At 38.2% G+C, this 27,937-nt stretch overlaps 6 protein-coding genes across 11 annotated transcripts in view; 1 reads left to right on the forward strand and 5 right to left on the reverse strand.

The window, feature by feature from the left end:
- LOC117995034 (zinc finger protein 549-like) overlaps positions 1-27,937 on the forward strand; it is a 137,918-nt gene that overhangs the window by 62,530 nt on the left and 47,451 nt on the right. The window lies entirely within an intron of this gene.
- LOC117994902 (zinc finger protein 345-like) lies at positions 354-6,290 on the reverse strand. 2 transcript variants are annotated; one of them, XM_069508158.1, is made up of 7 exons: positions 6,140-6,290; positions 5,582-5,756; positions 5,339-5,431; positions 5,080-5,214; positions 4,492-4,745; positions 3,706-3,755; positions 354-3,280 (listed from the first exon to the last, which is right to left on the reverse strand). In XM_069508158.1, exons 1-7 carry the CDS (start codon positions 6,208-6,210, stop codon positions 1,752-1,754), a joined length of 2,307 nt encoding a protein of 768 aa, XP_069364259.1. In that variant the 5' UTR covers positions 6,211-6,290; the 3' UTR covers positions 354-1,751. The 2 variants fall into 2 exon arrangements, with proteins under 2 accessions (XP_069364259.1, XP_069364260.1); XM_069508159.1 differs by lacking the exon at positions 5,582-5,756.
- On the reverse strand, positions 8,902-9,693 carry LOC117994903 (histone-lysine N-methyltransferase PRDM9-like). Its single transcript, XM_069508114.1, has 2 exons — positions 9,240-9,693; positions 8,902-9,029 (listed from the first exon to the last, which is right to left on the reverse strand). Exons 1-2 carry the CDS (start codon positions 9,691-9,693, stop codon positions 8,902-8,904), a joined length of 582 nt encoding a protein of 193 aa, XP_069364215.1.
- Positions 10,084-13,646, reverse strand: LOC117995112 (uncharacterized). Its single transcript, XM_069508319.1, has 7 exons — positions 13,496-13,646; positions 12,904-13,078; positions 12,687-12,779; positions 12,427-12,561; positions 11,837-12,090; positions 11,073-11,122; positions 10,084-10,261 (listed from the first exon to the last, which is right to left on the reverse strand). Exons 1-7 carry the CDS (start codon positions 13,564-13,566, stop codon positions 10,125-10,127), a joined length of 915 nt encoding a protein of 304 aa, XP_069364420.1. The 5' UTR covers positions 13,567-13,646; the 3' UTR covers positions 10,084-10,124.
- On the reverse strand, positions 15,791-21,591 carry LOC138404445 (zinc finger protein 345-like). The gene is made up of 7 exons (XM_069508376.1): positions 20,380-21,591; positions 19,843-20,031; positions 19,600-19,692; positions 19,341-19,475; positions 18,753-19,006; positions 17,967-18,016; positions 15,791-17,540 (listed from the first exon to the last, which is right to left on the reverse strand). Exons 1-7 carry the CDS (start codon positions 20,497-20,499, stop codon positions 16,012-16,014), a joined length of 2,370 nt encoding a protein of 789 aa, XP_069364477.1. The 5' UTR covers positions 20,500-21,591; the 3' UTR covers positions 15,791-16,011.
- LOC117994904 (zinc finger protein ZFP2-like) lies at positions 21,712-27,343 on the reverse strand. Of its 3 annotated transcripts, none has more exons than XM_069508384.1 (7): positions 27,077-27,340; positions 26,540-26,728; positions 26,297-26,389; positions 26,045-26,179; positions 25,453-25,706; positions 24,665-24,714; positions 21,712-24,239 (listed from the first exon to the last, which is right to left on the reverse strand). In XM_069508384.1, the coding sequence occupies exons 1-7, from the start codon at positions 27,194-27,196 to the stop codon at positions 22,894-22,896; spliced, it is 2,187 nt and encodes a 728-aa protein (XP_069364485.1). In that variant the 5' UTR covers positions 27,197-27,340; the 3' UTR covers positions 21,712-22,893. The 3 variants fall into 3 exon arrangements, with proteins under 3 accessions (XP_069364485.1, XP_069364486.1, XP_069364487.1); XM_069508385.1 differs by having other exon boundaries at positions 26,540-26,714; positions 27,077-27,281; XM_069508386.1 differs by lacking the exon at positions 26,297-26,389 and having other exon boundaries at positions 27,077-27,343.

Genomic DNA, 27,937 nt, shown 5'->3' on the forward strand with positions numbered 1-27,937 from the left:
GGCACCAGGATCAGTATGGCACTACTCCTTTAACACTATAGTTTGAATCATTGACTTTTGGTTTGAACCTGCCTACATCCATACACCTTCCAGGTTAGCCCGCTATCATCTTAGACTGCATCCTTACTTACCATCAGGTGAGATTGCAGTCAAGGGCCAACTTGTATCTGAACAAAAAAAATGAGTCAGTGAAACAGCAATGTCAAACCAACCAATTTCATATGAGTTTGGTGGCTAGGTACCTTTCTTTCAGTGTCGAGCAGTGACTTGACAAATCATCCCGCTGGTCAGTATGCACCTTTAGAATGTATCTTTAGCAAATAAAAGACGGGTTTTATCAATAAAAGGCGGAATACAATAGAAACTTATCATAATTTATTGGTAAGTAGGTACATAATACAACAAATTCATTCATCACACTAATATTATAAAGCCGAAAGTTTGTGTTTATGTTAGTTACTCTATCACGCAAAAACTACTGGACGGATTTGGGTGAAATTTTGAAATATAGACCTGACTTAACACATAGGCTACTTTTTATGTGTTTTAAAATGAAACAATTCCCACTGTTTGGTTTTCTTAATGACTACCTATATACCTATAAACCTATAATGACGAAGTCGCAAATATCATCTAGTTATACTACTTAAACTACTATACTTTAACTTAAATACCTAGTATACTTAAACTTGTAAACTGATTTACTCTATTTTTATTTTTTTGTAATTTTACTGATATAAGACATTCAAAAAGTGTACTATGCATGTAGGACTTACTTTGAATAAAATATTTGAATTGAATTGAATTTTAATTTGAGTTGCATATTTTGAATTGAACAACGAAGTAATCCTTCAACAGTTCCATTTTTCCTTTTTAGGTACGGAACACTTAAAACTAAAGATTTAATAAGGTACAAAGGTACTCATTAATTTAGTAGGTTAACAATTATTGTCGAGACTTGAGTAAGCTAGGTTAACATTGTGGCTAATCCCATTGTACACAATCTCTAAACTAAACTAAAATGGCTCGTCTAAATCTATTGCTATCCCTTTCATAATGTTGCTTGCGGAAAGGGATAGCACTAGATTTAGACCTGTTAATTTAGTTTAGTTTAGAGATTGTGTACAAGAGAATCGGCCCCATTGTAGCTAATTCCATTGTACACAATCTTTAAACTAAACTAAAATGGCTCGTCTAAATCTATTGTTATCCCTTTCATAATGTTGCTTGCGAAAAAGGATGGCACTAAATTTAGACCTGTTAATTTAGTTTAGTTTAGAGATTGTGTACAAGAGAATCGCAATAACATTAGTTAGTTAGTAGCCTTGGTTCCCTTCAGTCCACTCTACAAGCTGCCGCTTACGTAACTCGCTACGACTCATATGCGATATTTATTTGTTCACACAAACTCACACTGCGGCTTCGGCTTCATGTACAGTCAAAGGACAAAACTCGTTAAGCACCTTGATCAGATTCACTTGCACTGCACGGCACGGTTGTGCGCACATCTGAGTTTTTGTGTGGCGTGTTTATAGAAAAAGGGTCATAAGTGCGGTTTTTGATGCAATAGATTTGCGGTATTGCTACTTGAATTCTAAAGCCGACTGTACAGGAAGCCTCAGAGTGAACTAGCAGTTTAGCGACAGGTGTCTTTGCATAACTAACAAGCGACAGCTTGGTACTTAGCCCGTGTGAGTCTTCATGTGCCTCACTAAACTACTATTTTGTGTAAATTTATAATTGCACAACCTTCAAACAAAAGGTTTTTCGCCAGTGTGAGTTCTCATGTGCTTCACTAAACTACCGTTCACTGTACATTTATAATTGCACAACTTACAAACAAAAGGTTTTTCGCCTGAGTGAGTCCTCATGTGCTTCACTAAACTACTGTTTACTGTACATTTGTATTTACATAACTTACAAGCGAAAGGCTTTTCGCCAGTGTGAGTCCTCATGTGCTTCACTAAACTATCGTTCACTGTACATTTATAATTGCATAACTTACAAACAAAAGGTTTTTCGCCAGTGTGAGTCCTCATGTGACTCACTAAATGACTATTAACTGTACATTTATAATTGCACAACTTACAAACAAAAGGTTTTTCGCCAGTGTGAGTCCTCATGTGCTTCACTAAACTACCGTTCACTGTACATTTATAATTGCACAACTTACAAACAAAAGGTTTTTCGCCTGAGTGAGTCCTCATGTGCTTCACTAAACTACTGTTTACTGTACATTTGTATTTACATAACTTACAAGCGAAAGGCTTTTCGCCAGTGTGAGTCCTCATGTGCTTCACTAAACTATCGTTCACTGAACATTTATAATTGCATAACTTACAAACAAAAGGTTTTTCGCCAGTGTGAGTCCTCATGTGCTTCACTAAACTACTGTTTACTGTACATTTGTATTTACATAACTTACAAGCGAAAGGTTTGTCGCAAGTGTGAGTTTTCATGTGACTCACTAAACTACCACTTTCTGAACATTTGTATTTACATAACTTACAAACAAATGGTTTTTCGCCTGAGTGAGTCCTCATGTGCCTCACTAAACTACTGTTTACTGTACATTTGTATTTACATAACTTACAAGCGAAAGGCTTAACGCCCGTGTGAGTCCTCATGTGCGTCACTAAATGACTATTTCGTGAACATTTGTATTTACATAACTTACAAACAAATGGTTTTTCGCCTGAGTGAGTCCTCATGTGCCTCACTAAACTACTGTTTACTGTACATTTGTATTTACATAACTTACAAGCGAAAGGCTTATCGCCAGTGTGAGTTCTCATGTGCCTCACTAAATCACTATTTCGTGAAAATTTATATTTACATAACTTACAAGCGAAAGGTTTATCGCCAGTGCGAGTCCTCCTGGGGCTCGATGACGTACTACTTTGACCGAATTTGCGCTCTCTCAACTTACATGAGAAAGTGTTTGCGTAAGTGTGCGCCCTAATGTGGGTAACTAAGGAACTTTTCCGTTGAAATATCTTTTGGCAAACGTCACAGATATACTGTATCTGGTCAGTATAGTTTCCTAACTGTGTATCGGATATATCCTGGGAATTGTGTTTGTTTTGCCTCGTTATTCGAGAATTGATATTATCACTTATTTTTGCCAACGATTCCTTCAGTTTTAGTACTGAGTCCTGGGATTTCCTTGAATATTCAAAAATGTTTGTATTATTTTCGAAAGACAATATGTCCAACTCGTCGTCTGCATCAGTTGGATGCTCTTCGTTTCCGTGATCGGTCGCGAGTACCGAAGGAGCGACTGAAACACAACAACAGTCCCAACTTAACTCACACTTCCGTACTAATCTACGAATAACAATATCTAAGGAAATTAAATCAAACTCAAAAATGGTACTACCACAACGGGGTAGAAAAAAAGGTACATCGACCTTAAGAAAGAGATAGCGGTTTTGTAGAGCATTGTCCTGTCGTTGAGACCGACAAAACGTTACATATGTATTAGTGACAGAGACAACGCTCTACAAAGCCGAAACCTCATTCTTTACGTCGATGCATATTATTTTTCGCTGTGTACTGTACACCTTGAAGACGTTTTTTTAAAAATAGATAAATGCTGGAGCCAGCTGGGTTCACTTTGATCCAGCATAAATCCAGCTGGATTACATATGGCGCTGGATTGCAATCCCAATATAGGAGCATAAACATGTGTAAAGTTAGTCTTACCCAAAGCTTGATCGTAGACTTCCGACGACTCCGGCTTGCAAATAATGTGCCTGAAAGGATATAATGTAATGTTATATTTATATCACACGTGCGTAAAGCAGCAAATTAAAGAATATGAAATCAAAGTTAACTAAATAACATGAAGTGAGTTACGACAGACACTACGACAATGCCGGGTAGGATTACATAATTTTAACCTCTATTTTATTTGCTCTTTCTTTTGACTCGACTCCTAGAAGAGCTACACAAAAAGAGTTGTGTAATACTACCTGATAAATACATTGTAATTACTACCTGGTTTAATACTGTATTCTAAATAATAATATGTAATTGTAATTTGTGAATTTCAAAAAAGTTATAATAAATAATTAATTATTTACTCAAATTTAACGCACAATTTAAATTCCAGATAGGTCTGACTGAAAAGAATCCTGATCCATATTATAAATGTGAAAGTGTTTGTTTGTTGGTTTGTCGTGACTTTTTGCATGGCTATTAAAGACCTGGAGAGTTACTTAAGCTTCTTTCGATTTCGGAAAATCAAAGAGTTAGAAACCTAAATCCACGCGGACCAAGTTTCGGGCATCAGCTAGTAGTTGTTAACAAATAAGTCGGCCTTTACACCACAATCTCTTTGGTGAACACTTCTACCATAGGAGATATTATCATGTTCACGAAACATGGATAAAGTGTCTTAACGATAAGATACTTGTAGTAGTATGGAAGATAAAGTCAGTTAACTACAAATAATACACTTTGCATGAGCTTGTCACATATGGTACGTACGCGGCGGGAGCCTGTGTTTCGGTCGCTTGTTCGGCCGCGGCTGGCTCGTCTTCATCATCTTCACGGTCTTCAACTTCCCTTTTCACTGCAACAGCTTCATCAGTTGCGGCAGTCGCGTCTAGTTCTGCCCGTCCGTCCGCGTCGGAGTGTGCTATGTACACATCACAGTAGTCAGGCTCTGATACTGATGAGACAATGTCGGACTGCAGTTGGTATTTCACACGGCTTATCAGTTTGACATGTCGTATTGTTATCTGAAACAAGTTCATGCCTTTAGACAAATTTAAGTAGTATATAAGTAACATTCGCAACGAGCGTGTCCATTGCGGCGCCACTATAAGCATGTGACTGACTGACTAGAGCAATGCTCACATTGTAAGCTGTTACACTACACTCAAACGACACAGGTGGCACACTTATGCCTGTCCCAGACGCTTGTGATAAACAGCAAACAGCAAGCGTGTGGATGGGTGTTTGTGTATGCTTGCCAATGCTTTGGTTCTGATTGGCAGGCAAGCCATCTGTGGTGTTTGCCGATGCTTTACATTCTGTTACATATAACAACAAAGTGCATCAAACATTCCTCACCACTTCATGTCTGTCAAGCAGCTCCATCATCAGGGAGCGTGCTCTCAAGCTCTTGTCTCTGAATGTGCTAAAGTTCACCAGTCTCTGGGCACATTGCACACAAAGCGTCGGTTTGAGCTTTCCTTGACCACACAACTGCAACAAACACAACTAATTCATATACAGTTCCACATAAGAGCGGCCGTGCACTGGTCTACTGCTCGAGCAGTTGACACCGCTCTTAGACTGCACACTGACTTAAGAATGATATACAACTTACAGAATGTCCCACTAAATGTTCATATGCTTCTTCCAACTTGTATTTACTCATCAGAACCAGCTTGCTGCGAGTGTCCAGGCATATCATGCAGACCTGTGCAAAGTGTTATAAGTATAATCATTCCAACCTTCCATTGTGAACTTGAAGTGCGAACCGTATGTACTAAGGTTAGTTTTAATAGGTACCAATATCACTATGCCTTGAAGCTTGAAATGAAAGCTACGAGCATTATGTAGGACTTACCAGCACTGGTGAAGGGACAGCACCAGCTCGAATCTGCCTTGAGCCACTTTCTATTTCATACATATCATCATTTAGAAAATGCTGCGAGCAGACCACAGCACGCTCAGGCAGGGGAGTGTGTTGTTTGCCGAGGGCTCTGAGCCAAGCAGCATGGAGATGCACTTCTCTGGGGAACCTGGAAATTGCACCCTGGACTTTTTAACAAAAGGTAAATAGCTCTGCCCGGAGTACAGCTCTAGAGTTGGATACAGACTCGCTCGGTTTGTGGACGTGCAGTTGGGAGCTGTGCTCCGATCAGCCTGGGTTGGCGGGAGGCAGGGCAATAAGGTGGCTCGGGTCAGTGACCTCCCTACCGACAAAGCACGGCCGCAAGCGTCTAGGTTATAGTATCATTATCATCATCAACCGATAGACGTCCACTGCTCGACAGAGTCTGTAGGGACTTCCACACGCCACGGTCTTGCGCCGCCGCCATCCAGCGGCTCCCTGCGACTCGTCTGATGTCGTCTACCGAACTATTATAGGTTATAATATACAAAGTTTAAATGAAACACTCACTCGTGAAATGTAATCTCTGATTCGGAGACGACCTCCGCAGTCGTTTTGCAGAACGGCACACAGCACCGCATTGCTAAGATTTATAAAATTAGAATTTTCAGGCTTCCAGTTTAATTTCATAGTACAACAAAGATTATTTTTTATTTTAGCCACAGATCACTATAATCTGAAAACTATTTTAGGAAACCAAAGAGAATATAACATAGAGATAGTAGAAAACCTCAGAGACTCCACAGATCTTTATATACTAGGAGACTCAGAGTACATGAGCAAAGCAAAACCCAGAAAACGGCTGCTGTCAAATATAAAGTGACGACGGGTAACATTAGAAATGTGTTAAACATTGTTATTTGTAAATCTAATCTCTACGACTACGATTAATGCACAAAATAATGGCTAATTAGGTTTAATTATAATAGTATTTTGTTGGCTACCTTCGGGAGCGGAACCCCGATAACGTATCACACTATATTAATTTACAAGAGGACATACGATCAAATTTTTTTGCCGCTACTTTACTGAATTATTATTGTAATCCTTCTATTTATAATTAAGTTTTTAATACTTTATGGCTTAGTCCCTCTACTAAATACTGTAGTACATCAGCTTCCCTTTGAAACCACAAGTTATGGTGCAGAGAAATTATTATCATCAAACTTTTTGATGTTAACAACAAACAACAAGTTTTAGCTACTTTTTGTATTATTTTACTTATATGATTAATAATTGTTTGCATGTAAAATTATTGTGTGAGTGTGCATGTAGTGTTTGCTTTCAAATGATTTTACAAACAACGTCATGTAATTTAACTTTATATAATTTAAGATCATTTTTGTAAAAATCGCTAGCGAACCTTTTCAATAAAAATAAAATAAAATAAACTTCACCTGCCAAGATTTACGGGCACCATCGCTAAGTACATTTATTACTTCTAATCGCTAAAATTCCGTTTAGCATAATTTGTATTGAAAATTGGACTTTATACTAATGCAACAGAATTTAATTTTGCAGGGAAATAAACCTCAAGTGCATTGTCATATTGTTCGATATGGCACCAGGATCAGTAGGGCGATTGTCTAAAACCTGCATCAATCGTTATTACAATCTCAATTGTTCTGATTGGCTGAATTTGTGCGATTCTTGTTGCAACAATGCATTGTGGCCAATAGTGAGCGAGCATTAACCAATCAGAGATGATTGCGATCGTGACATTGTAGCTGTCAAACAACCGCGGTAGGGCCACAGTATGGCACTACTCCTTTAACACTATAGTTTGAATCATTGACTTTTGGTTTGAACCTGCCTACATCCATACACCTTCCAGGTTAGCCCGCTATCATCTTAGACTGCATCCTTACTTACCATCAGGTGAGATTGCAGTCAAGGGCCAACTTGTATCAGAACAAAAAAAAAATGACTCAGTGAAACAGCAATGTCAAACCAACCAATTTCATATGAGTTTGGTGGCTAGGTACCTTTCTTTCAGTGTCGAGCAGTGACTTGACAAATCATCCCGCTGGTCAGTATGCACCTTTAGAATGTATCTTTAGCAAATAAAAGACGGGTTTCATCAATAAAAGGCGGAATACAATAGAAACTTATAATTTATTGGTAAGTAGGTACATAATACAACAAATTGATTCATCACACTAATATTATAAAGCCGAAAGTTTGTGTTTATGTTAGTTACTCTATCACGCAAAAACTATTGGACGGATTTGTGTGAAATTTTGAAATATAGACCTGACTTAACACATAGGCTACTTTTTATGTGTTTTAAAATTAAACAATTCCCACTGTTTGGTTTTCTTAATGAAAACCTATATACCTATAAACCTATAATGACGAAGTCGCGGATATCATCTAGTTATACTACTTAAACTACTATACTTTAACTTAAATACCTAGTATACTTAAACTTGTAAACTGATTTACTCTATTTTTATTTTTTTGTGATTTTTCTGATATAAGACATTCAAAAAGTGTACTATGCATGTAGGACTTACTGTGAATAAAATATTTGAATTGAATTGAATTTTAATTTGAGTTGCATATTTTGAATTGAACAACGAAGTAATCCTTCAACAGTTCCATTTTTCCTTTTTAGGTACGGAACACTTAAAACTAAAGATTTAATAAGGTACAAAGGTACTCATTAATTTAGTAGGTTAACAATTATTGGGGCTGATTCTCTTGTACACAATCTCTAAACTAAACTAAATTGACAGGCCTAAATCTAGTGCTATCCTTTTCCGCAAGCAACGCTATGAAAGGGATAGCAATCGATTTAGACGTGCCTTTTTAGTTTAGTTTAGAGATTGTGTACAATGGAATTAGCCACAATGTCGAGACTTGAGTAAGCTAGGTTAACATTGCGGCTAATTCCGTTGTACACAATCTCTAAACTAAACTAAAATGACATGTCTAAATCTATTGCTATCCCTTTCATAATGTTGCTTGCGAAAAAGGATTTGATCAGATTCACTTGCACTGCACGGCACGGTTGTGCGCACATCTGAGTGTTTGTGTGGCGTGTTTATAGAAAAAGGTCATAAGTGCGAATGGTTTTTGATTCAATAGTTTTGCGGAATTGCAACTCCGACTGTACAAGAAGCCTCAGCGTGAACTAGCAGTTTAGCGACAGGTGTCCTTAATATACTAACAAGCATAACTAACAAGCGACAGCTTGGTACTTAGCCCGTGTGAGTCTTCATGTGCCTCACTAAACTACTATTTTGTGTACATTTATAATTGCACAACCTTCAAACAAAAGGTTTTTCGCCAGTGTGAGTTCTCATATGCTTCACTAAACTACCACTTCTTGAACATTTGTATTTACATAACTTACATGCGAAAGGCTTTTCGCCAGTGTGAGTCCTCATGTGCTTCACTAAACTACCGTTCACTGTACATTTATAATTGCATAACTTACAAACAAAAGGTTTTTCACCAGTGTGAGTTCTCATGTGCTTCACTAAACTACCACTTTCTGAACATTTGTATTTACATAACTTACAAACAAAAGGTTTTTCGCCAGTGTGAGTTCTCATGTGACTCACTAAATGACTATTTTGTGTACATTTAAAATTGCACAACTTACAAACAAAAGGTTTTTCACCAGTGTGAGTCCTCATGTGGTTCACTAAACTACCACTTTCTGAACATTTGTATTTACATAACTTACAAACAAATGGTTTTTCGCCTGAGTGAGTCCTCATGTGCCTCACTAAACTACTGTTTACTGTACATTTGTATTTACATAACTTACAAGCGAAAGGTTTGTCGCAAGTGTGAGTTTTCATGTGACTCACTAAACTACCACTTTCTGAACATTTGTATTTACATAACTTACAAACAAATGGTTTTTCGCCTGAGTGAGTCCTCATGTGCCTCACTAAACTACTGTTTACTGTACATTTGTATTTACATAACTTACAAGCGAAAGGCTTAACGCCCGTGTGAGTCCTCATGTGCGTCACTAAATGACTATTTCGTGAACATTTGTATTTACATAACTTACAAACAAATGGTTTTTCGCCTGAGTGAGTCCTCATGTGCCTCACTAAACTACTGTTTACTGTACATTTGTATTTACATAACTTACAAGCGAAAGGCTTATCGCCAGTGTGAGTTCTCATGTGCCTCACTAAATCACTATTTCGTGAAAATTTATATTTACATAACTTACAAGCGAAAGGTTTATCGCCAGTGCGAGTCCTCCTGGGGCTCGATGACGTACTACTTTGACCGAATTTGCGCTCTCTCAACTTACATGAGAAAGTGTTTGCGTAAGTGTGCGCCCTAATGTGGGTAACTAAGGAACTTTTCCGTTGAAATATCTTTTGGCAAACGTCACAGATATACTGTATCTGGTCAGTATAGTTTCCTAACTGTGTATCGGATATATCCTGGGAATTGTGTTTGTTTTGCCTCGTTATTCGAGAATTGATATTATCACTTATTTTTGCCAACGATTCCTTCAGTTTTAGTACTGAGTCCTGGGATTTCCTTGAATATTCAAAATGTTTGTATTATTTTCGAAAGACAATATGTCCAACTCGTCGTCTGCATCAGTTGGATGCTCTTCGTTTCCGTGATCGGTCGCGAGTACCGAAGGAGCGACTGAAACACAACAACAGTCCCAACTTAACTCACACTTCCGTACTAATCTACGAATAACAATGGCCCCGATTCTCTAGTCTCTCTCTAAACTAAATTTAGAGTATCTGCATCCCCCTCTTTTTACTAATGCTAAAAAAGGAACGGAACATGACTTTCACATTTAAAGACTCTAAATTTTAGTGCACAATACAAATTTAAACAGTAGGTTCGCGAGTGCGTGCTAAAATCACGGGTTTTACCATCTAAAAATTAAATTTAGAAATGTCAAACTGCTTCTGTCCTTTTCATATTACAATAGTAAGAAGAGGGTGCGAATACTCTTAAATTAGGTTGTGCTTAGAATCGGCGCCAATATCTAAGGAAATTAAATCAAACTCAAAAATACCACCACAACGCGGCAGAAAGAAAGGTACATCGACCTTAAGAAAGAGATAGCGGTTGTGTAGAGCATTATCTCTGTCATTGAGACAGACAAAACGTCACATATAAATAAATAAAATAAAATCATTTTATTTCAGGTCAGGGACCCTTATAAAAAACATGTTGATAGTTAAAAAAAACATACATACATACATACATATGTATGAGTGACAGAGACAACGCTCTACAAAGCCGAAACCTCATTCTTAAGGTCAATGAATATTATTTTCCACCATGTACTGTACACCCCTAAGGTACTTGAGGATGTCCTTTGGTAAGTGCTAGAGCCAACTGGATTTACTTTGATCCAGCATAAATCCAGCTGGATTACATATGGCGCTGGATTGCAATCCCAATATAGGAGCATAAACATGTGTAAAGTTAGTCTTACCCAAAGCTTGATCGTAGACTTCCGACGACTCCGGCTTGCAAATAATGTGCCTGAAAGGATATAATGTAATGTTATATTTATATCACACGTGCGTAAAGCAGCAAATTAAAGAATATGAAATAAAAGTTAACTAAATAACATGAAGTGAGTTACGACAGACACTACGACAATACCGGGTGGGTTTACATAATTTTAACCTCTATTTTATTTGCTCTTTCTTTTGACTCAACTCCTAGAAGAGCTACACAAAAAAAGTTGTGTAATACTACCTGATAAATACCTTGTAATTACTACCTGGTTTAATATTGTAATCTTTTTTATCTATAATATAAAAATGAATCACTAAATATGCTGCAAATCTCGAGAACAGCTGAACTGATTTCGCTAATTCTATTTTTATGAATATGGTTCTTACGGAGAGAAAATTTTAAAAATATAATTTAAAAATTTGAATCGACGGTACAAAGTTCGCCGGGGCAGCTAGTGCTAAATAATAATATGTAACTAATTGTAAATTGTAAATTTCAAAATAGTTATAATAAATAATTAATTAATTACTCAAATTTAACGCACAATTTAAATTCCAGATAGTTCTGACTGAAACGAATTCCGATCCATATTATAAATGTGAAAGTGTTTGTTTATTGGTTTATTAATTTATCCTTTAATCACGAGGCAATGGAGCAACGGATCGACGAGATTTTATGCCTGGCTATAGTTAAAGACCTGGAGAATGACATAAGCTTGTCACATATGGTACGTACGCGGCGGGAGCCTGTGTTTCGGGCGCTCGTTCAGCCGCGGCTGGCTCGTCTTCATCATCTTCACGATCTTCAACTTCCCGTTTCACTGCAACTGCTTCATCAGTTGCCGCAGTCGCGTCTAGTTCTGCCCGTCCGTCCGCGTCGGAGTGTGCTATGTACACATCACAGTAGTCAGGCTCTGACACTGCCGAGACAATATCAGACTGCAATTGGTATTTCACACGGCTTATCAGTTTGACATGTCGTATTGTTATCTGAAACAAGTTCATGCCTTTAGACAAATTTAAGTAGTATATAAGTAACATTCGCAACGAGCGTGTCCATTGCGGCGCCACTATAAGCATGTGACGCGGACTGACTAGAGGAATGCTCACATTGTAAGCTGTTACACTACACTCAAACGACACAGGTGGCACACTTATGCCTGTCCCAGACGCTTGTGATAAACAGCAAACAGCAAGCGTGTGGACGGGTGTTTGTATATGCTTGCCAATGCTTTGGTTCTGATTGGCAGGCAAGCCATCTGTGGTGTTTGCCGATGCTTTACATTCTGTTACATATAACAACAAAGTGCATCAAACATTCCTCACCACTTCATGTCTGTCAAGCAGCTCCATCATCAGGGAGCGCGCTCTCAAGCTCTTGTCTCTGAATGTGCTAAAGTTCACCAGTCTCTGGGCACATTGCACACAAAGCATCGGTTTGAGCTTCCCTTCACCACACAACTGCAACAAACACAATTAATTCATATACAGTTCCAAAATAAGAGCGGCCGTGCACTGGTCTACTGCTCGAGCAGTTGACACCGCTCTTAGACTGCACACTGACTTATGAATGATATACAACTTACAGGATGTCCCACTAAATGTTCATATGCTTCTTCCAACTTGTATTTACTCATCAGAACCAGCTTGCTGCGAGTGTCCAGGCATATCATGCAGACCTGTGCAAAGTGTTATAAGTATAATAATTCAACCTTCCATAGTGAACTTGAAGTGTGAACCGTATGTACTAAGGTTAGTTTTTATAGGTTGAAATGCAAGCTACGAGCATTATGTAGGACTTACCAGCACTGGTGAAGGGACAGCACCTGCACGAATCCACCTTGAGCCACTTTCTATTTCATACATATCATCATTTAGAAAATGCTGAGAGCAGACCACAGCACGCTCAGGCAGGGGAGTGTCTTGTTTGCCGAGGGCTCTGAGCCAAGCAGCATGGAGATGCACTTCTCTGGGGAACCTGGAAATTACACCCTGGACTTTAGCATGGAGCAACTGTGACGCGTGACTCATAATAATTAAACAAAAGGTAAATAGCTCTGCCCGGAGTACAGCTCTAGAGTTGGATACAGACTCGCTCGGTTTGTGGACGTGCAGTTGGGAGCTGTGCTCCGATCAGCCTGGGTTGGCGGGAGGCAGGGCAATAAGGTGGCTCGGGTCAGTGACCTCCCTACCGACAAAGCACGGCCGCAAGCGTCTAGGTTATAGTATCATTATCATCATCAACCGAGACGTCCACTGCTCGACAGAGTCTGTAGGGACTTCCACACGCCACGGTATTGCGCCGCCGCCATCCAGCGGCTCCCTGCGACTCGTCTGATGTCGTCCACCGAACTATTATAGGTTATAGTATACAAAGTTTAAATTAAACACTCACTCGTGAAATGTAATCTCTGATTCGGAGACGACCTCCGCAGTCGTTTTGCAGAACGGCACACAGCACCGCATTTCTAAGATTTATAAAATTAGAATTTTCAGGCTTCCAGTTTAATTTCATAGCACAACAAAGATTATTTTTTATTTTAGCCACAAATCACTATAATCTATAAACTATTTTAGGAAACCAAAGAGAATATAACATAGAGATAGTAGAAAATCTCAGAGACTCCACAGATCACTATATACTAGGAGACTCAGAGTACATGAGCAAAGCAAAATCCAGAAAACGGCTGCTGTCAAATATAAAGTGACGACGGGTAACATTAGAAATGTGTTAAACATTGTTATTTGTAAATCTAATCTCTACGACTACGATTAATGCACAAAATAATGGCTAATTAGGTTTAATTATAATAGTATTTTGTTGGCAACCTTCGGGAGCGGAACCCCGATAACGTATCACATCATACCCTCTATATTAATTTACAAGAGGACATACGATCAATTTTTTTTGCCGCGACTTTACTGAATTATTATTGTAATCCTTCTATTTATAATTAAGTTTTTAATACTTTATGGCGTAGTCCCTCTACTAAATACTGTAGTACATCAGCTTCCCTTTGAAACCACAAGTTATGGTGCAGAGAAATTATTATCATCAAACTTCACCTGCCTAGATTTACGGGCACCATCGCTTAGTACATTTATTACTTCTAATCGCTAAAATTCCGTTTAGCATAATTTGTATTGAAAATTGGACTTTATACTAATGCAACAGAATTTAATTTTGCAGGGAAATAAACCTCAAGTGCATTGTCATATTGTTCGATATGGCACCAGGATCACTATAGTTTGAATCATTGACTTTTGGTTTGAAGCCTACATCCATACACCTTCCAGGTTAGCCTGCTATCATCTTAGACTGCATCCTTACTTACCATCAGGTGAGATTGCAGTCAAGGGCCAACTTGTATCTGAACAAAAAAAAATGACTCAGTGAAACAGCAATGTCAAACCAACCAATTTCATATGAGTTTGGTGGCTAGGTACCTTTCTTTCAGTGTCGAGCACTGACTTGACAAATCATCCCGCTGGTCAGTATGCAAATAAGACGGGTTTTATCAATAAAAGGCGGAATACAATAGAAACTTATCATAATTTATTGGTAAGTAGGTACATAATACAACAAATTCATTCATCACACTAATATTATAAAGCCGAAAGTTTGTTTATGTTTGTTACTCTATCACGCAAAAACTACTGGACGGATTTGGGTGAAATTTTGAAATATAGACCTGACTTAACACATAGGCTACTTTTTATGTGTTTTAAAATGAAACAATTCCCACTGTTTGGTTTTCTTAATGAAAACCTATAATGACGAAGTCGCAGATATAATCTAGTTATACTACTTAAACTACTATACTTTAACTTAAATACCTAGTATACTTAAACTTGTAAACTGATTTACTCTATTTTTATTTTTTTGTTATTTTACTGATATAAGACATTCAAAAAGTGTACTATGCATGTACTTACTTTGAATAAAATATTTGAATTGAATTGAATTTTAATTTGAGTTGCATATTTTGAATTGAACAACGAAGTAATCCTTCAACAGTTCCATTTTTCCTTTTTAGGTACGGAACACTTAAAACTAAAGATTTAATAAGGTACAAAGGTACTCATTAATTTAGTAGGTTAACAATTATTGTCGAGACTTGAGTAAGCTAGGTTAACATTGTGGCTAATCCCATTGTACACAATCTCTAAACTAAACTAAAATGGCTCGTCTAAATCTATTGCTATCCCTTTCATAATGTTGCTTGCGGAAAGGGATAGCACTAGATTTAGACCTGTTAATTTAGTTTAGTTTAGAGATTGTGTACAAGAGAATCGGCCCCATTGTAGCTAATTCCATTGTACACAATCTCTAAACTAAACTAAAATGGCTCGTCTAAATCTATTGTTATCCCTTTCATAATGTTGCTTGCGAAAAAGGATGGCACTAAATTTAGACCTGTTAATTTAGTTTAGTTTAGAGATTGTGTACAAGAGAATCGCAATAACATTAGTTAGTTAGTAGCCTTGGTTCCCTTCAGTCCACTCTACAAGCTGCCGCTTACGTAACTCGCTACGACTCATATGCGATATTTATTTGTTCACACAAAATCACACTGCGGCTCCGGCTTCATGTACAGTCAAAGCCCAAAACTCGTTTAGCACCTTGATCAGATTCACTTGCACTGCACGGCACGGTTGTGCGCACATCTGAGTTTTTGTGTGGCGTGTTTATAGAAAAAGGGTCATAAGTGCGGTTTTTGATGCAATAGATTTGCGGTATTGCTACTTGAATTCTAAAGCCGACTGTACAGGAAGCCTCAGAGTGAACTAGCAGTTTAGCGACAGGTGTCTTTGCATAACTAACAAGCGACAGCTTGGTACTTAGCCCGTGTGAGTCTTCATGTGCCTCACTAAACTACTATTTTGTGTAAATTTATAATTGCACAACCTTCAAACAAAAGGTTTTTCGCCAGTGTGAGTTCTCATGTGCTTCACTAAACTACCGTTCACTGTACATTTATAATTGCACAACTTACAAACAAAAGGTTTTTCGCCTGAGTGAGTCCTCATGTGCTTCACTAAACTACTGTTTACTGTACATTTGTATTTACATAACTTACAAGCGAAAGGCTTTTCGCCAGTGTGAGTCCTCATGTGCTTCACTAAACTATCGTTCACTGTACATTTATAATTGCATAACTTACAAACAAAAGGTTTTTCGCCAGTGTGAGTCCTCATGTGACTCACTAAATGACTATTAACTGTACATTTATAATTGCACAACTTACAAACAAAAGGTTTTTCGCCAGTGTGAGTCCTCATGTGCTTCACTAAACTACCGTTCACTGTACATTTATAATTGCACAACTTACAAACAAAAGGTTTTTCGCCTGAGTGAGTCCTCATGTGCTTCACTAAACTACTGTTTACTGTACATTTGTATTTACATAACTTACAAGCGAAAGGCTTTTCGCCAGTGTGAGTCCTCATGTGCTTCACTAAACTATCGTTCACTGTACATTTATAATTGCATAACTTACAAACAAAAGGTTTTTCGCCAGTGTGAGTCCTCATGTGACTCACTAAATGACTATTAACTGTACATTTATAATTGCACAACTTACAAACAAAAGGTTTTTCGCCAGTGTGAGTCCTCATGTGACTCACTAAATGACTATTTTGTGTACATTTATAATTGCACAACTTACAAACAAATGGTTTTTCGCCTGAGTGAGTTCTCATGTGCCTTACTAAACTACCGTTCACTGAACATTTATAATCGCACAACTTACAAACAAATGGTTTTTCGCCTGAGTGAGTCCTCATGTGCTTCACTAAACTACCGTTCACTGTACATTTATAATTGCATAACTTACAAACAAAAGGTTTTTCGCCTGAGTGAGTCCTCATGTGGTTCACTAAACTATCATTTTCTGAACATTTGTATTTACATAACTTACATGCGAAAGGCTTATCGCCAGTGTGAGTTCTCATGTGCGTCACTAAATCACTATTTCGTGAACATGTGTATTTGCATAACTTACAAGAGAAAGGCTTATCGCCAGTGTGAGTCCCCCTGGGGCTGGATGACGTACTATTTTGACCGAATTTGCGCTCTCTCAACTTACATGAGAAAGTGTTTGCGTAAGTGTGCGCTCTAATGTGGGTAACTAAGGAACTTTTCCGTTGAAATATCTTTTGGCAAACGTCACAGATATACTGTATCTGGTCAGTATAGTTTCCTAACTGTGTATCGGATATATCCTGGGAATTGTGTTTGTTTTGCCTCGTTATTCGAGAATTGATATTATCACTTATTTTTGCCAACGATTCCTTCAGTTTTAGTACTGAGTCCTGGGATTTCCTTGAATATTCAAAAATGTTTGTATTATTTTCGAAAGACAATATGTCCAACTCGTCGTCTGCATCAGTTGGATGCTCTTCGTTTCCGTGATCGGTCGCGAGTACCGAAGGAGCGACTGAAACACAACAACAGTCCCAACTTAACTCACACTTCGATACTAATCTACGAATAACAATATCTAAGGAAATTAAATCAAACTCAAAAATGGTACTACCACAACGGGGTAGAAAAAAAGGTACATCGACCTTAAGAAAGAGATAGCGGTTTTGTAGAGCATTGTCCTGTCGTTGAGACCGACAAAACGTTACATATGTATGAGTGACAGAGACAACGCTCTACAAAGCCGAAACCTCATTCTTTACGTCGATGTATATTATTTTTCGCTGTGTACTGTACACCTTGAAGATGTTTTTTTTTAAAATAGATAAATGCTGGAGCCAGCTGGGTTCACTTTGATCCAGCATAAATCCAGCTGGATTACATATGGCGCTGGATTGCAATCCCAATATAGGAGCATAAACATGTGTAAAGTTAGTCTTACCCAAAGCTTGATCGTAGACTTCCGACGACTCCGGCTTGCAAATAATGTGCCTGAAAGGATATAATGTAATGTTATATTTATATCACACGTGCGTAAAGCAGCAAATTAAAGAATATGAAATAAAAGTTAACTAAATAACATGAAGTGAGTTACGACAGACACTACGACAATACCGGGTAGGTTTACATAATTTTAACCTCTATTTTATTTGCTCTTTCTTTTGACTCAACTCCTAGTCTTCTAGGAAAAAAAAAATTGTGTAATACTACCTGATAAATACATTGTAATTACTACCTGGTTTAATACTGTATTCTAAATAATAATATGTAATTGTAATTTGTGAATTTCAAAAAAGTTATAATAAATAATTAATTATTTACTCAAATTTAACGCACAATTTAAATTCCAGATAGGTCTGACTGAAAAGAATCCTGATCCATATTATAAATGTGAAAGTGTTTGTTTGTTGGTTTGTCGTGACTTTTTGCATGGCTATTAAAGACCTGGAGAGTTACTTAAGCTTCTTTCGATTTCGGAAAATCAAAGAGTTAGAAACCTAAATCCACGCGGACCAAGTTTCGGGCATCAGCTAGTAGTTGTTAACAAATAAGTCGGCCTTTACACCACAATCTCTTTGGTGAACACTTCTACCATAGGAGATATTATCATGTTCACGAAACATGGATAAAGTGTCTTAACGATAAGATACTTGTAGTAGTATGGAAGATAAAGTCAGTTAACTACAAATAATACACTTTGCATGAGCTTGTCACATATGGTACGTACGCGGCGGGAGCCTGTGTTTCGGTCGCTTGTTCGGCCGCGGCTGGCTCGTCTTCATCATCTTCACGGTCTTCAACTTCCCGTTTCACTGCAACAGCTTCATCAGTTGCGGCAGTCGCGTCTAGTTCTGCCCGTCCGTCCGCGTCGGAGTGTGCTATGTACACATCACAGTAGTCAGGCTCTGATACTGATGAGACAATGTCGGACTGCAGTTGGTATTTCACACGGCTTATCAGTTTGACATGTCGTATTGTTATCTGAAACAAGTTCATGCCTTTAGACAAATTTAAGTAGTATATAAGTAACATTCGCAACGAGCGTGTCCATTGCGGCGCCACTATAAGCATGTGACTGACTGACTAGAGCAATGCTCACATTGTAAGCTGTTACACTACACTCAAACGACACAGGTGGCACGCTTATGCCTGTCCCAGACGCTTGTGATAAACAGCAAACAGCAAGCGTGTGGACGGGTGTTTGTATATGCTTGCCAATGCTTTGGTTCTGATTGGCAGGCAAGCCATCTGTGGTGTTTGCCGATGCTTTACATTCTGTTACATATAACAACAAAGTGCATCAAACATTCCTCACCACTTCATGTCTGTCAAGCAGCTCCATCATCAGGGAGCACGCTCTCAAGCTCTTGTCTCTGAATGTGCTAAAGTTCACCAGTCTCTGGGCACATTGCACACAAAGCGTCGGTTTGAGCTTTCCTTGACCACACAACTGCAACAAACACAACTAATTCATATACAGTTCCACATAAGAGTGGCCGTGCACTGGTCTACTGCTCGAGCAGTTGACACCGCTCTTAGACTGCACACTGACTTAAGAATGATATACAACTTACAGAATGTCCCACTAAATGTTCATATGCTTCTTCCAACTTGTATTTACTCATCAGAACCAGCTTGCTGCGAGTGTCCAGGCATATCATGCAGACCTGTGCAAAGTGTTATAAGTATAATCATTCCAACCTTCCATTGTGAACTTGAAGTGCGAACCGTATGTACTAAGGTTAGTTTTAATAGGTACCAATATCACTATGCCTTGAAGCTTGAAATGAAAGCTACGAGCATTATGTAGGACTTACCAGCACTGGTGAAGGGACAGCACCAGCTCGAATCCGCCTTGAGCCACTTTCTATTTCATACATATCATCATTTAGAAAATGCTGCGAGCAGACCACAGCACGCTCAGGCAGGGGAGTGTGTTGTTTGCCGAGGGCTCTGAGCCAAGCAGCATGGAGATGCACTTCTCTGGGGAACCTGGAAATTGCACCCTGGACTTTTTAACAAAAGGTAAATAGCTCTGCCCGGAGTACAGCTCTAGAGTTGGATACAGACTCGCTCGGTTTGTGGACGTGCAGTTGGGAGCTGTGCTCCGATCAGCCTGGGTTGGCGGGAGGCAGGGCAATAAGGTGGCTCGGGTCAGTGACCTCCCTACCGACAAAGCACGGCCGCAAGCGTCTAGGTTATAGTATCATTATCATCATCAACCGATAGACGTCCACTGCTCGACAGAGTCTGTAGGGACTTCTACACGCCACGGTCTTGCGCCGCGACTCGTCTGATGTCGTCCACCGAACTATTATAGGTTATAGTATACAAAGTTTAAATGAAATACTCACTCGTGAAATGTAATCTCTGATTCGGAGACGACCTCCGCAGTCGTTTTGCAGAACGGCACACAGCACCGCATTTCTAAGATTTATTAAATTAGAATTTTCAGGCTTCCAGTTTAATTTCATAGTACAATTAATCTATGAGTACAACAAAGATTAGTTTTTATTTTAGCCACAGATCACTATAATCTGTAAACTATTTTTGGAAACCAAAGAGAATATAACATAGAGATAGTAGAAAACCTCAGAGACTCCACAGATCACTATATACTAGGAGACTCAGAGTACATGAGCAAAGCAAAACCCAGAAAACGGCTGCTGTCAAATATAAAGTGACGACGGGTAACATTAGAAATGTGTTAAACATTGTTATTTGTAAATCTAATCTCTACGACTACGATTAATGCACAAAATAATGGCTAATTAGGTTTAATTATAATAGTATTTTTTTGGCAACCTTCGGGAGCGGAACCCCGATAACGTATCACATCATACCCTCTATATTAATTTACAAGAGGACATACGATCAAATTTTTGCCGCGACTTTACTGAATTATTATTGAAATCCTTCTATTTATAATTAAGTTTTTAATACTTTATGGCGTAGTCCCTCTACTAAATACTGTAGTACATCAGCTTCCCTTTGAAACCACAAGTTATGGTGCAGAGAAATTATTATCATCAAACTTCACCTGCCAAGATTTACGGGCACCATCGCTAAGTAAATTTATTACTTCTAATCGCTTAAATTCCGTTTAGCATAATTTGTATTGAAAATTGGACTTTATACTAATGCAACAGAATTTAATTTTGCAGGGAAATAAACCTCAAAAAAAATGAGTCAGTGAAACAGCAATGTCAAACCAACCAATTTCATATGAGTTTGGTGGCTAGGTACCTTTCTTTCAGTGTCGAGCAGTGACTTGACAAATCATAAATCATCCCGCTGGTCAGTATGCACCTTTAGAATGTATCTTTAGCAAATAAAAGACGGGTTTTATCAATAAAAGGCGGAATACAATAGAAACTTATCATAATTTCATATCAGGAATTCAGTTCATATGGCATTAAGTGAATTGCCATAGTAATTTACTTGATGCCATGTGAACTGCTTACCTACATTTGTTTATTAGTTTAGAGTTTATTTATTTATATTATTTATATTATTATTATTTTTTAATAAAGTAACTTTTTTTTAGTAGTAAAATTACCTGACACATTCGCATGCGGTGATTACTTTTAATTAGCTCGTCATATTGTCTTAAAACTTTTGTATTGTTAAATTTGTATTTGATGTATATGATTAGCTGTTAGTGATCCAAATAAATGAAAAAAAAAAAAAAAAAAAAAAATTATTGGTAAGTAGGTACATAATACAACAAATTCATTCATCACACTAATATTATAAAGCCGAAAGTTTGTGTTTATGTTAGTTACTCTATCACGCAAAAACTATTGGACGGATTTGGGTGAAATTTTGAAATATAGACCTGACTTAACACATAGGCTACTTTATATGTGTTTTAAAATGAAACAATTCCCACTGTTTGGTTTTCTTAATGAAAACCAATATACACATAAACCTATAATGACGAAGTCGCGGATATCATCTAGTTATACTACTTAAACTACTATACTTTTACTTAAATACCTAGTATACTTAAACTTGTAAACTGATTTACTCTATTTTTATTTTTTTGTGATTTTACTGATATGACACATTCAAAAAGTGTACTATGCATGTAGGACTTACTTTGAATAAAATATTTGAATTGAATTGAATTTTAATTTGAGTTGCATATTTTGAATTGAACAACGAAGTAATCCTTCAACGGTTCCATTTTTCCTTTTTAGGTACGGAACACCAAAAACTAAAGATTTAATTAGTTACTAAGGTACTCATTAATTTAGTAGGTGAACAATATTGTCGAGACTTGAGTAAGCTAGGTTAACATTGTGGCTAATTCCATTGTACACAACCTCTAAACTAAACTAAAATGGCTCGTCTAAGTCTATTGCTATCCCTTTCATAATGTTGCTTGCGAAAAAGGATGGCACTAAATTTAGACCTGTTAATTTAGTTTAGTTTAGAGATTGTGTACAAGAGAATCGGCCCCAATAACATTAGTTAGTTAGTAGCCTTGGTTTCCTTCAGTCCACTCTACAAGCTGCCGCTTACGTAACTCGCTACGACTCATATGCGATATTTATTTGTTCACACAAACTCACACTGTGGCTTTTCTCTTGTAAGTCTTTTGAGTGTTCATGTACAGTCAAAGGCCAAAACTCGTTTAGCACCTTGATCAGATTCACTTGCACTGCACGGCACGGTTGTGCGCACATCTGAGTGTTTGTGTGGCGTGTTTATAGAAAAGGGTCATAAGTGCGAATGGTTTTTGATGCAATAGATTTTCGGTATTGCTACTTGAATTCTAAAGCCCACTGTACAGGAAGCCTCAGAGTGAACTAGCAGTTTAGCGACAGGTGTCGTCGCATAACTAACAAGCGACAGCTTGGTACTTAGCCCGTGTGAGTCTTCATGTGCCTCACTAAATTAATATTTTGTGTACATTGATAATTGCACAACTTACAAACAAAAGGTTTTTCGCCAGTGTGAGTTCTCATGTGCTTCACTAAACTACCACTTTCTGAACATTTGTATTTACATAACTTACAAACAAATGGTTTTTCGCCTGAGTGAGTCTTCATGTGCTTCACTAAACTACCACTTTCTGAACATTTGTATTTACATAACTTACAAACAAATGGTTTTTCGCCTGAGTGAGTCCTCATGTGCTTCACTAAACTACCGCTCACTGTACATTTATAATTGCAAAACTTACAAACAAAAGGTTTTTCGCCTGAGTGAGTCCTCATGTGAATCACTAAATGACTATTAACTGTACATTTATAATTGCACAACTTACAAACAAAAGGTTTTTCGCCAGTGTGAGTCCTCATGTGACTCACTAAACTACCGTTCATTGTACATTTATAATTGCATAACTTACAAACAAAAGGTTTTTCGCCAGTGTGAGTCCTCATGTGCGTCAGTAAATTACTGTTTACTGTAAATTTATAATTGCACAACTTACAAACAAAAGGTTTTTCGCCAGTGTGAGTCCTCATGTGCTTCACTAAACTACCACTTTCTGAACATTTGTATTTACATAACTTACATGCGAAAGGTTTTTCGCCTGAGTGAGTCCTCATATGCTTCACTAAACTACTGTTTACTGTACATTTATATTTACATAACTTACAAGCGAAAGGTTTTTCGCCAGTGTGAGTTCTCATGTGCTTCAATAAACTACCACTTTCTGAACATTTGTATTTACATAACTTACAAACAAAAGGTTTTTCGCCTGAGTGAGTCCTCATGTGCTTCACTAAACTACTGTTTACTGTACATTTATATTTACATAACTTACAAGCGAAAGGTTTTTCGCCAGTGTGAGTCCTCCTGGGGCTCGATGACGTACTACTTTGACCAAATTTGCGCTCTCTCAACTTACATGAGAAAGTGTTTGCGTAAGTGTGCGCCCTAATGTGGGTAACTAAGGAACTTTTCCGTTGAAATATCTTTTGGCAAACGTCACAGATATACTGTATCTGGTCAGTATAGTTTCCTAACTGTGTATCGGATATATCCTGGGAATTGTGTTTGTTTTGCCTCGTTATTCGAGAATTGATATTATCACTTATTTTTGCCAACGATTCCTTCAGTTTTAGTACTGAGTCCTGGGATTTCCTTGAATATTCAAAAATGTTTGTATTATTTTCGAAAGACAATATGTCCAACTCGTCGTCTGCATCAGTTGGATGCTCTTCGTTTCCGTGATCGGTCGCGAGTACCGAAGGAGCGACTGAAACACAACAACAGTCCCAACTTAACTCACACTTCGATACTAATCTACGAATAACAATATCTAAGGAAATTAAATCAAACTCAAAAATGGTACTACCACAACGGGGTAGAAAAAAAGGTACATCGACCTTAAGAAAGAGATAGCGGTTTTGTAGAGCATTGTCCTGTCGTTGAGACCGACAAAACGTTACATATGTATGAGTGACAGAGACAACGCTCTACAAAGCCGAAACCTCATTCTTTACGTCGATGCATATTATTTTTCGCTGTGTACTGTACACCTTGAAGACGTTTTTTTAAAAATAGATAAATGCTGGAGCCAGCTGGGTTCACTTTGATCCAGCATAAATCCAGCTGGATTACATATGGCGCTGGATTGCAATCCCAATATAGGAGCATAAACATGTGTAAAGTTAGTCTTACCCAAAGCTTGATCGCAGACTTCCGACGACTCCGGCTTGCAAATAATGTGCCTGAAAGGATATAATGTAATGTTATATTTATATCACACGTGCGTAAAGCAGCAAATTAAAGAATATGAAATAAAAGTTAACTAAATAACATGAAGTGAGTTACGACAGACACTACGACAATATACACAGTAGGTTTACATAATTTTAACCTCTATTTTATTTGCTCTTTCTTTTGACTCGACTCCTAGAAGAGCTACACAAAAAGAGTTGTGTAATACTACCTGATAAATACATTGTAATTACTACCTGGTTTAATACTGTATTCTAAATAATAATATGTAATTGTAATTTGTGAATTTCAAAAAAGTTATAATAAATAATTAATTATTTACTCAAATTTAACGCACAATTTAAATTCCAGATAGGTCTGACTGAAAAGAATCCTGATCCATATTATAAATGTGAAAGTGTTTGTTTGTTGGTTTGTCGTGACTTTTTGCATGGCTATTAAAGACCTGGAGAGTTACTTAAGCTTCTTTCGATTTCGGAAAATCAAAGAGTTAGAAACCTAAATCCACGCGGACCAAGTTTCGGGCATCAGCTAGTAGTTGTTAACAAATAAGTCGGCCTTTACACCACAATCTCTTTGGTGAACACTTCTACCATAGGAGATATTATCATGTTCACGAAACATGGATAAAGTGTCTTAACGATAAGATACTTGTAGTAGTATGGAAGATAAAGTCAGTTAACTACAAATAATACACTTTGCATGAGCTTGTCACATATGGTACGTACGCGGCGGGAGCCTGTGTTTCGGTCGCTTGTTCGGCCGCGGCTGGCTCGTCTTCATCATCTTCACGGTCTTCAACTTCCCGTTTCACTGCAACAGCTTCATCAGTTGCGGCAGTCGCGTCTAGTTCTGCCCGTCCGTCCGCGTCGGAGTGTGCTATGTACACATCACAGTAGTCAGGCTCTGATACTGATGAGACAATGTCGGACTGCAGTTGGTATTTCACACGGCTTATCAGTTTGACATGTCGTATTGTTATCTGAAACAAGTTCATGCCTTTAGACAAATTTAAGTAGTATATATAAGTAACATTCGCAACGAGCGTGTCCATTGCGGCGTCAGTATAAGCATGTGACGCGGACTAACTAGAGGAATGCTCACATTGTAAGGTGTTACACTACACTCAAACGACACAGGTGGCACACTTATGCCTGTCCCAGACCCTTGTGATAAACAGCAAACAGCAAGCGTGTGGACGGGTGTTTGTGTATGCTTGCCAATGCTTTGGTTCTGATTGGCAGGCAAGCCATTTGTGGTGTTTGCCGATGCTTTACATTCTGTTACATATAACAACAAAGTGCATCAAACATTCCTCACCACTTCATGTCTGTCAAGCAGCTCCATCATCAGGGAGCGCACTCTCAAGCTCTTGTCTCTGAATGTGCTAAAGTTCACCAGTCTCTGGGCACATTGCACACAAAGCGTCGGTTTGAGCTTTCCTTGACCACACAACTGCAACAAACACAACTAATTCATATACAGTTCCAAAATAAGAGCGGCCGTGCACTGGTCTACTGCTCGAGCAGTTGACACCGCTCTTCACTGACTTATAAATGATATACAACTTACAGGATGTCCCACTAAATGTTCATATGCTTCTTCCAACTTGTATTTACTCATCAGAACCAGCTTGCTGCGAGTGTCCAGGCATATCATGCAGACCTGTGCAAAGTGTTATAAGTATAATCATTCCAACCTTCCATTGTGAACTTGAAGTGCGAACCGTATGTACTAAGGTTAGTTTTAATAGGTACCAATATCACTATGCCTTGAAGCTTGAAATGAAAGCTACGAGCATTATGTAGGACTTACCAGCACTGGTGAAGGGACAGCACCAGCTCGAATCCGCCTTGAGCCACTTTCTATTTCATACATATCATCATTTAGAAAATGCTGCGAGCAGACCACAGCACGCTCAGGCAGGGGAGTGTGTTGTTTGCCGAGGGCTCTGAGCCAAGCAGCATGGAGATGCACTTCTCTGGGGAACCTGGAAATTGCACCCTGGACTTTTTAACAAAAGGTAAATAGCTCTGCCCGGAGTACAGCTCTAGAGTTGGATACAGACTCGCTCGGTTTGTGGACGTGCAGTTGGGAGCTGTGCTCCGATCAGCCTGGGTTGGCGGGAGGCAGGGCAATAAGGTGGCTCGGGTCAGTGACCTCCCTACCGACAAAGCACGGCCGCAAGCGTCTAGGTTATAGTATCATTATCATCATCAACCGATAGACGTCCACTGCTCGACAGAGTCTGTAGGGACTTCTACACGCCACGGTCTTGCGCCGCGACTCGTCTGATGTCGTCCACCGAACTATTATAGGTTATAGTATACAAAGTTTAAATGAAACACTCACTCGTGAAATGTAATCTCTGATTCGGAGACGACCTCCGCAGTCGTTTTGCAGAACGGCACACAGCACCGCATTTCTAAGATTTATTAAATTAGAATTTTCAGGCTTCCAGTTTAATTTCATAGTACAATTAATCTATGAGTACAACAAAGATTAGTTTTTATTTTAGCCACAGATCACTATAATCTGTAAACTATTTTTGGAAACCAAAGAGAATATAACATAGAGATAGTAGAAAACCTCAGAGACTCCACAGATTACTATATACTAGGAGACTCAGAGTACATGAGCAAAGCAAAACCCAGAAAACGGCTGCTGTCAAATATAAAGTGACGACGGGTAACATTAGAAATGTGTTAAACATTGTTATTTGTAAATCTAATCTCTACGACTACGATTAATGCACAAAATAATGGCTAATTAGGTTTAATTATAATAGTATTTTTTTGGCAACCTTCGGGAGCGGAACCCCGATAACGTATCACATCATACCCTCTATATTAATTTACAAGAGGACATACGATCAAATTTTTGCCGCGACTTTACTGAATTATTATTGAAATCCTTCTATTTATAATTAAGTTTTTAATGCTTTATGGCGTAGTCCCTCTACTAAATACTGTAGTACATCAGCTTCCCTTTGAAACCACAAGTTATGGTGCAGAGAAATTATTATCATCAAACTTCACCTGCCAAGATTTACGGGCACCATCGCTAAGTAAATTTATTACTTCTAATCGCTTAAATTCCGTTTAGCATAATTTGTATTGAAAATTGGACTTTATACTAATGCAACAGAATTTAATTTTGCAGGGAAATAAACCTCAAGTGCATTGTCATATTGTTCGATATGGCACCAGGATC

Source organism: Maniola hyperantus, chromosome 28 (assembly GCF_902806685.2).
Source record: "Maniola hyperantus chromosome 28, iAphHyp1.2, whole genome shotgun sequence".
In the NCBI taxonomy this organism is placed as follows: domain Eukaryota; kingdom Metazoa; phylum Arthropoda; class Insecta; order Lepidoptera; family Nymphalidae; genus Maniola; species Maniola hyperantus.

Excerpts from the sequence above, each read along its gene's own strand:
- LOC117994903 (XM_069508114.1), bottom strand. The coding sequence starts at position 9,693 with ATGAGGACTCACTCAGGCGAAAAACCATTTGTTTGTAAGTTATGTAAA. Across the intron at positions 9,030-9,239 it reads TGGTGAAAAACCTTTTGTTT|TGAAGCACATGAGGACTCAC; the intron begins GTAAGTTGTGCA and ends ACGGTAGTTTAG.
- LOC117994902 (XM_069508158.1), bottom strand. The coding sequence starts at position 6,210 with ATGCGGTGCTGTGTGCCGTTCTGCAAAACGACTGCGGAGGTCGTCTCC. Across the intron at positions 5,432-5,581 it reads CTGTCCCTTCACCAGTGCTG|GTCTGCATGATATGCCTGGA; the intron begins GTAAGTCCTACA and ends CACTTTGCACAG. Across the intron at positions 4,746-5,079 it reads TGCTTGACAGACATGAAGTG|ATAACAATACGACATGTCAA; the intron begins GTGAGGAATGTT and ends AACTTGTTTCAG.
- LOC117995112 (XM_069508319.1), bottom strand. The coding sequence starts at position 13,566 with ATGCGGTGCTGTGTGCCGTTCTGCAAAACGACTGCGGAGGTCGTCTCC. Across the intron at positions 13,079-13,495 it reads TCAGAGATTACATTTCACGA|GTTCCCCAGAGAAGTGCATC; the intron begins GTGAGTGTTTAA and ends TGTAATTTCCAG. Across the intron at positions 12,091-12,426 it reads TGCTTGACAGACATGAAGTG|ATAACAATACGACATGTCAA; the intron begins GTGAGGAATGTT and ends AACTTGTTTCAG.
- LOC138404445 (XM_069508376.1), bottom strand. The coding sequence starts at position 20,499 with ATGAAATTAAACTGGAAGCCTGAAAATTCTAATTTAATAAATCTTAGA. Across the intron at positions 18,017-18,752 it reads GAAACACAGGCTCCCGCCGC|GCACATTATTTGCAAGCCGG; the intron begins GTACGTACCATA and ends ATATCCTTTCAG. Across the intron at positions 17,541-17,966 it reads AGTCTACGATCAAGCTTTGG|TCGCTCCTTCGGTACTCGCG; the intron begins GTAAGACTAACT and ends GTTGTGTTTCAG.
- LOC117994904 (XM_069508384.1), bottom strand. The coding sequence starts at position 27,196 with ATGAAATTAAACTGGAAGCCTGAAAATTCTAATTTAATAAATCTTAGA. Across the intron at positions 26,390-26,539 it reads CTGTCCCTTCACCAGTGCTG|GTCTGCATGATATGCCTGGA; the intron begins GTAAGTCCTACA and ends CACTTTGCACAG. Across the intron at positions 26,180-26,296 it reads AACATTTAGTGGGACATCCT|TTGTGTGGTCAAGGAAAGCT; the intron begins GTAAGTTGTATA and ends TGTTTGTTGCAG.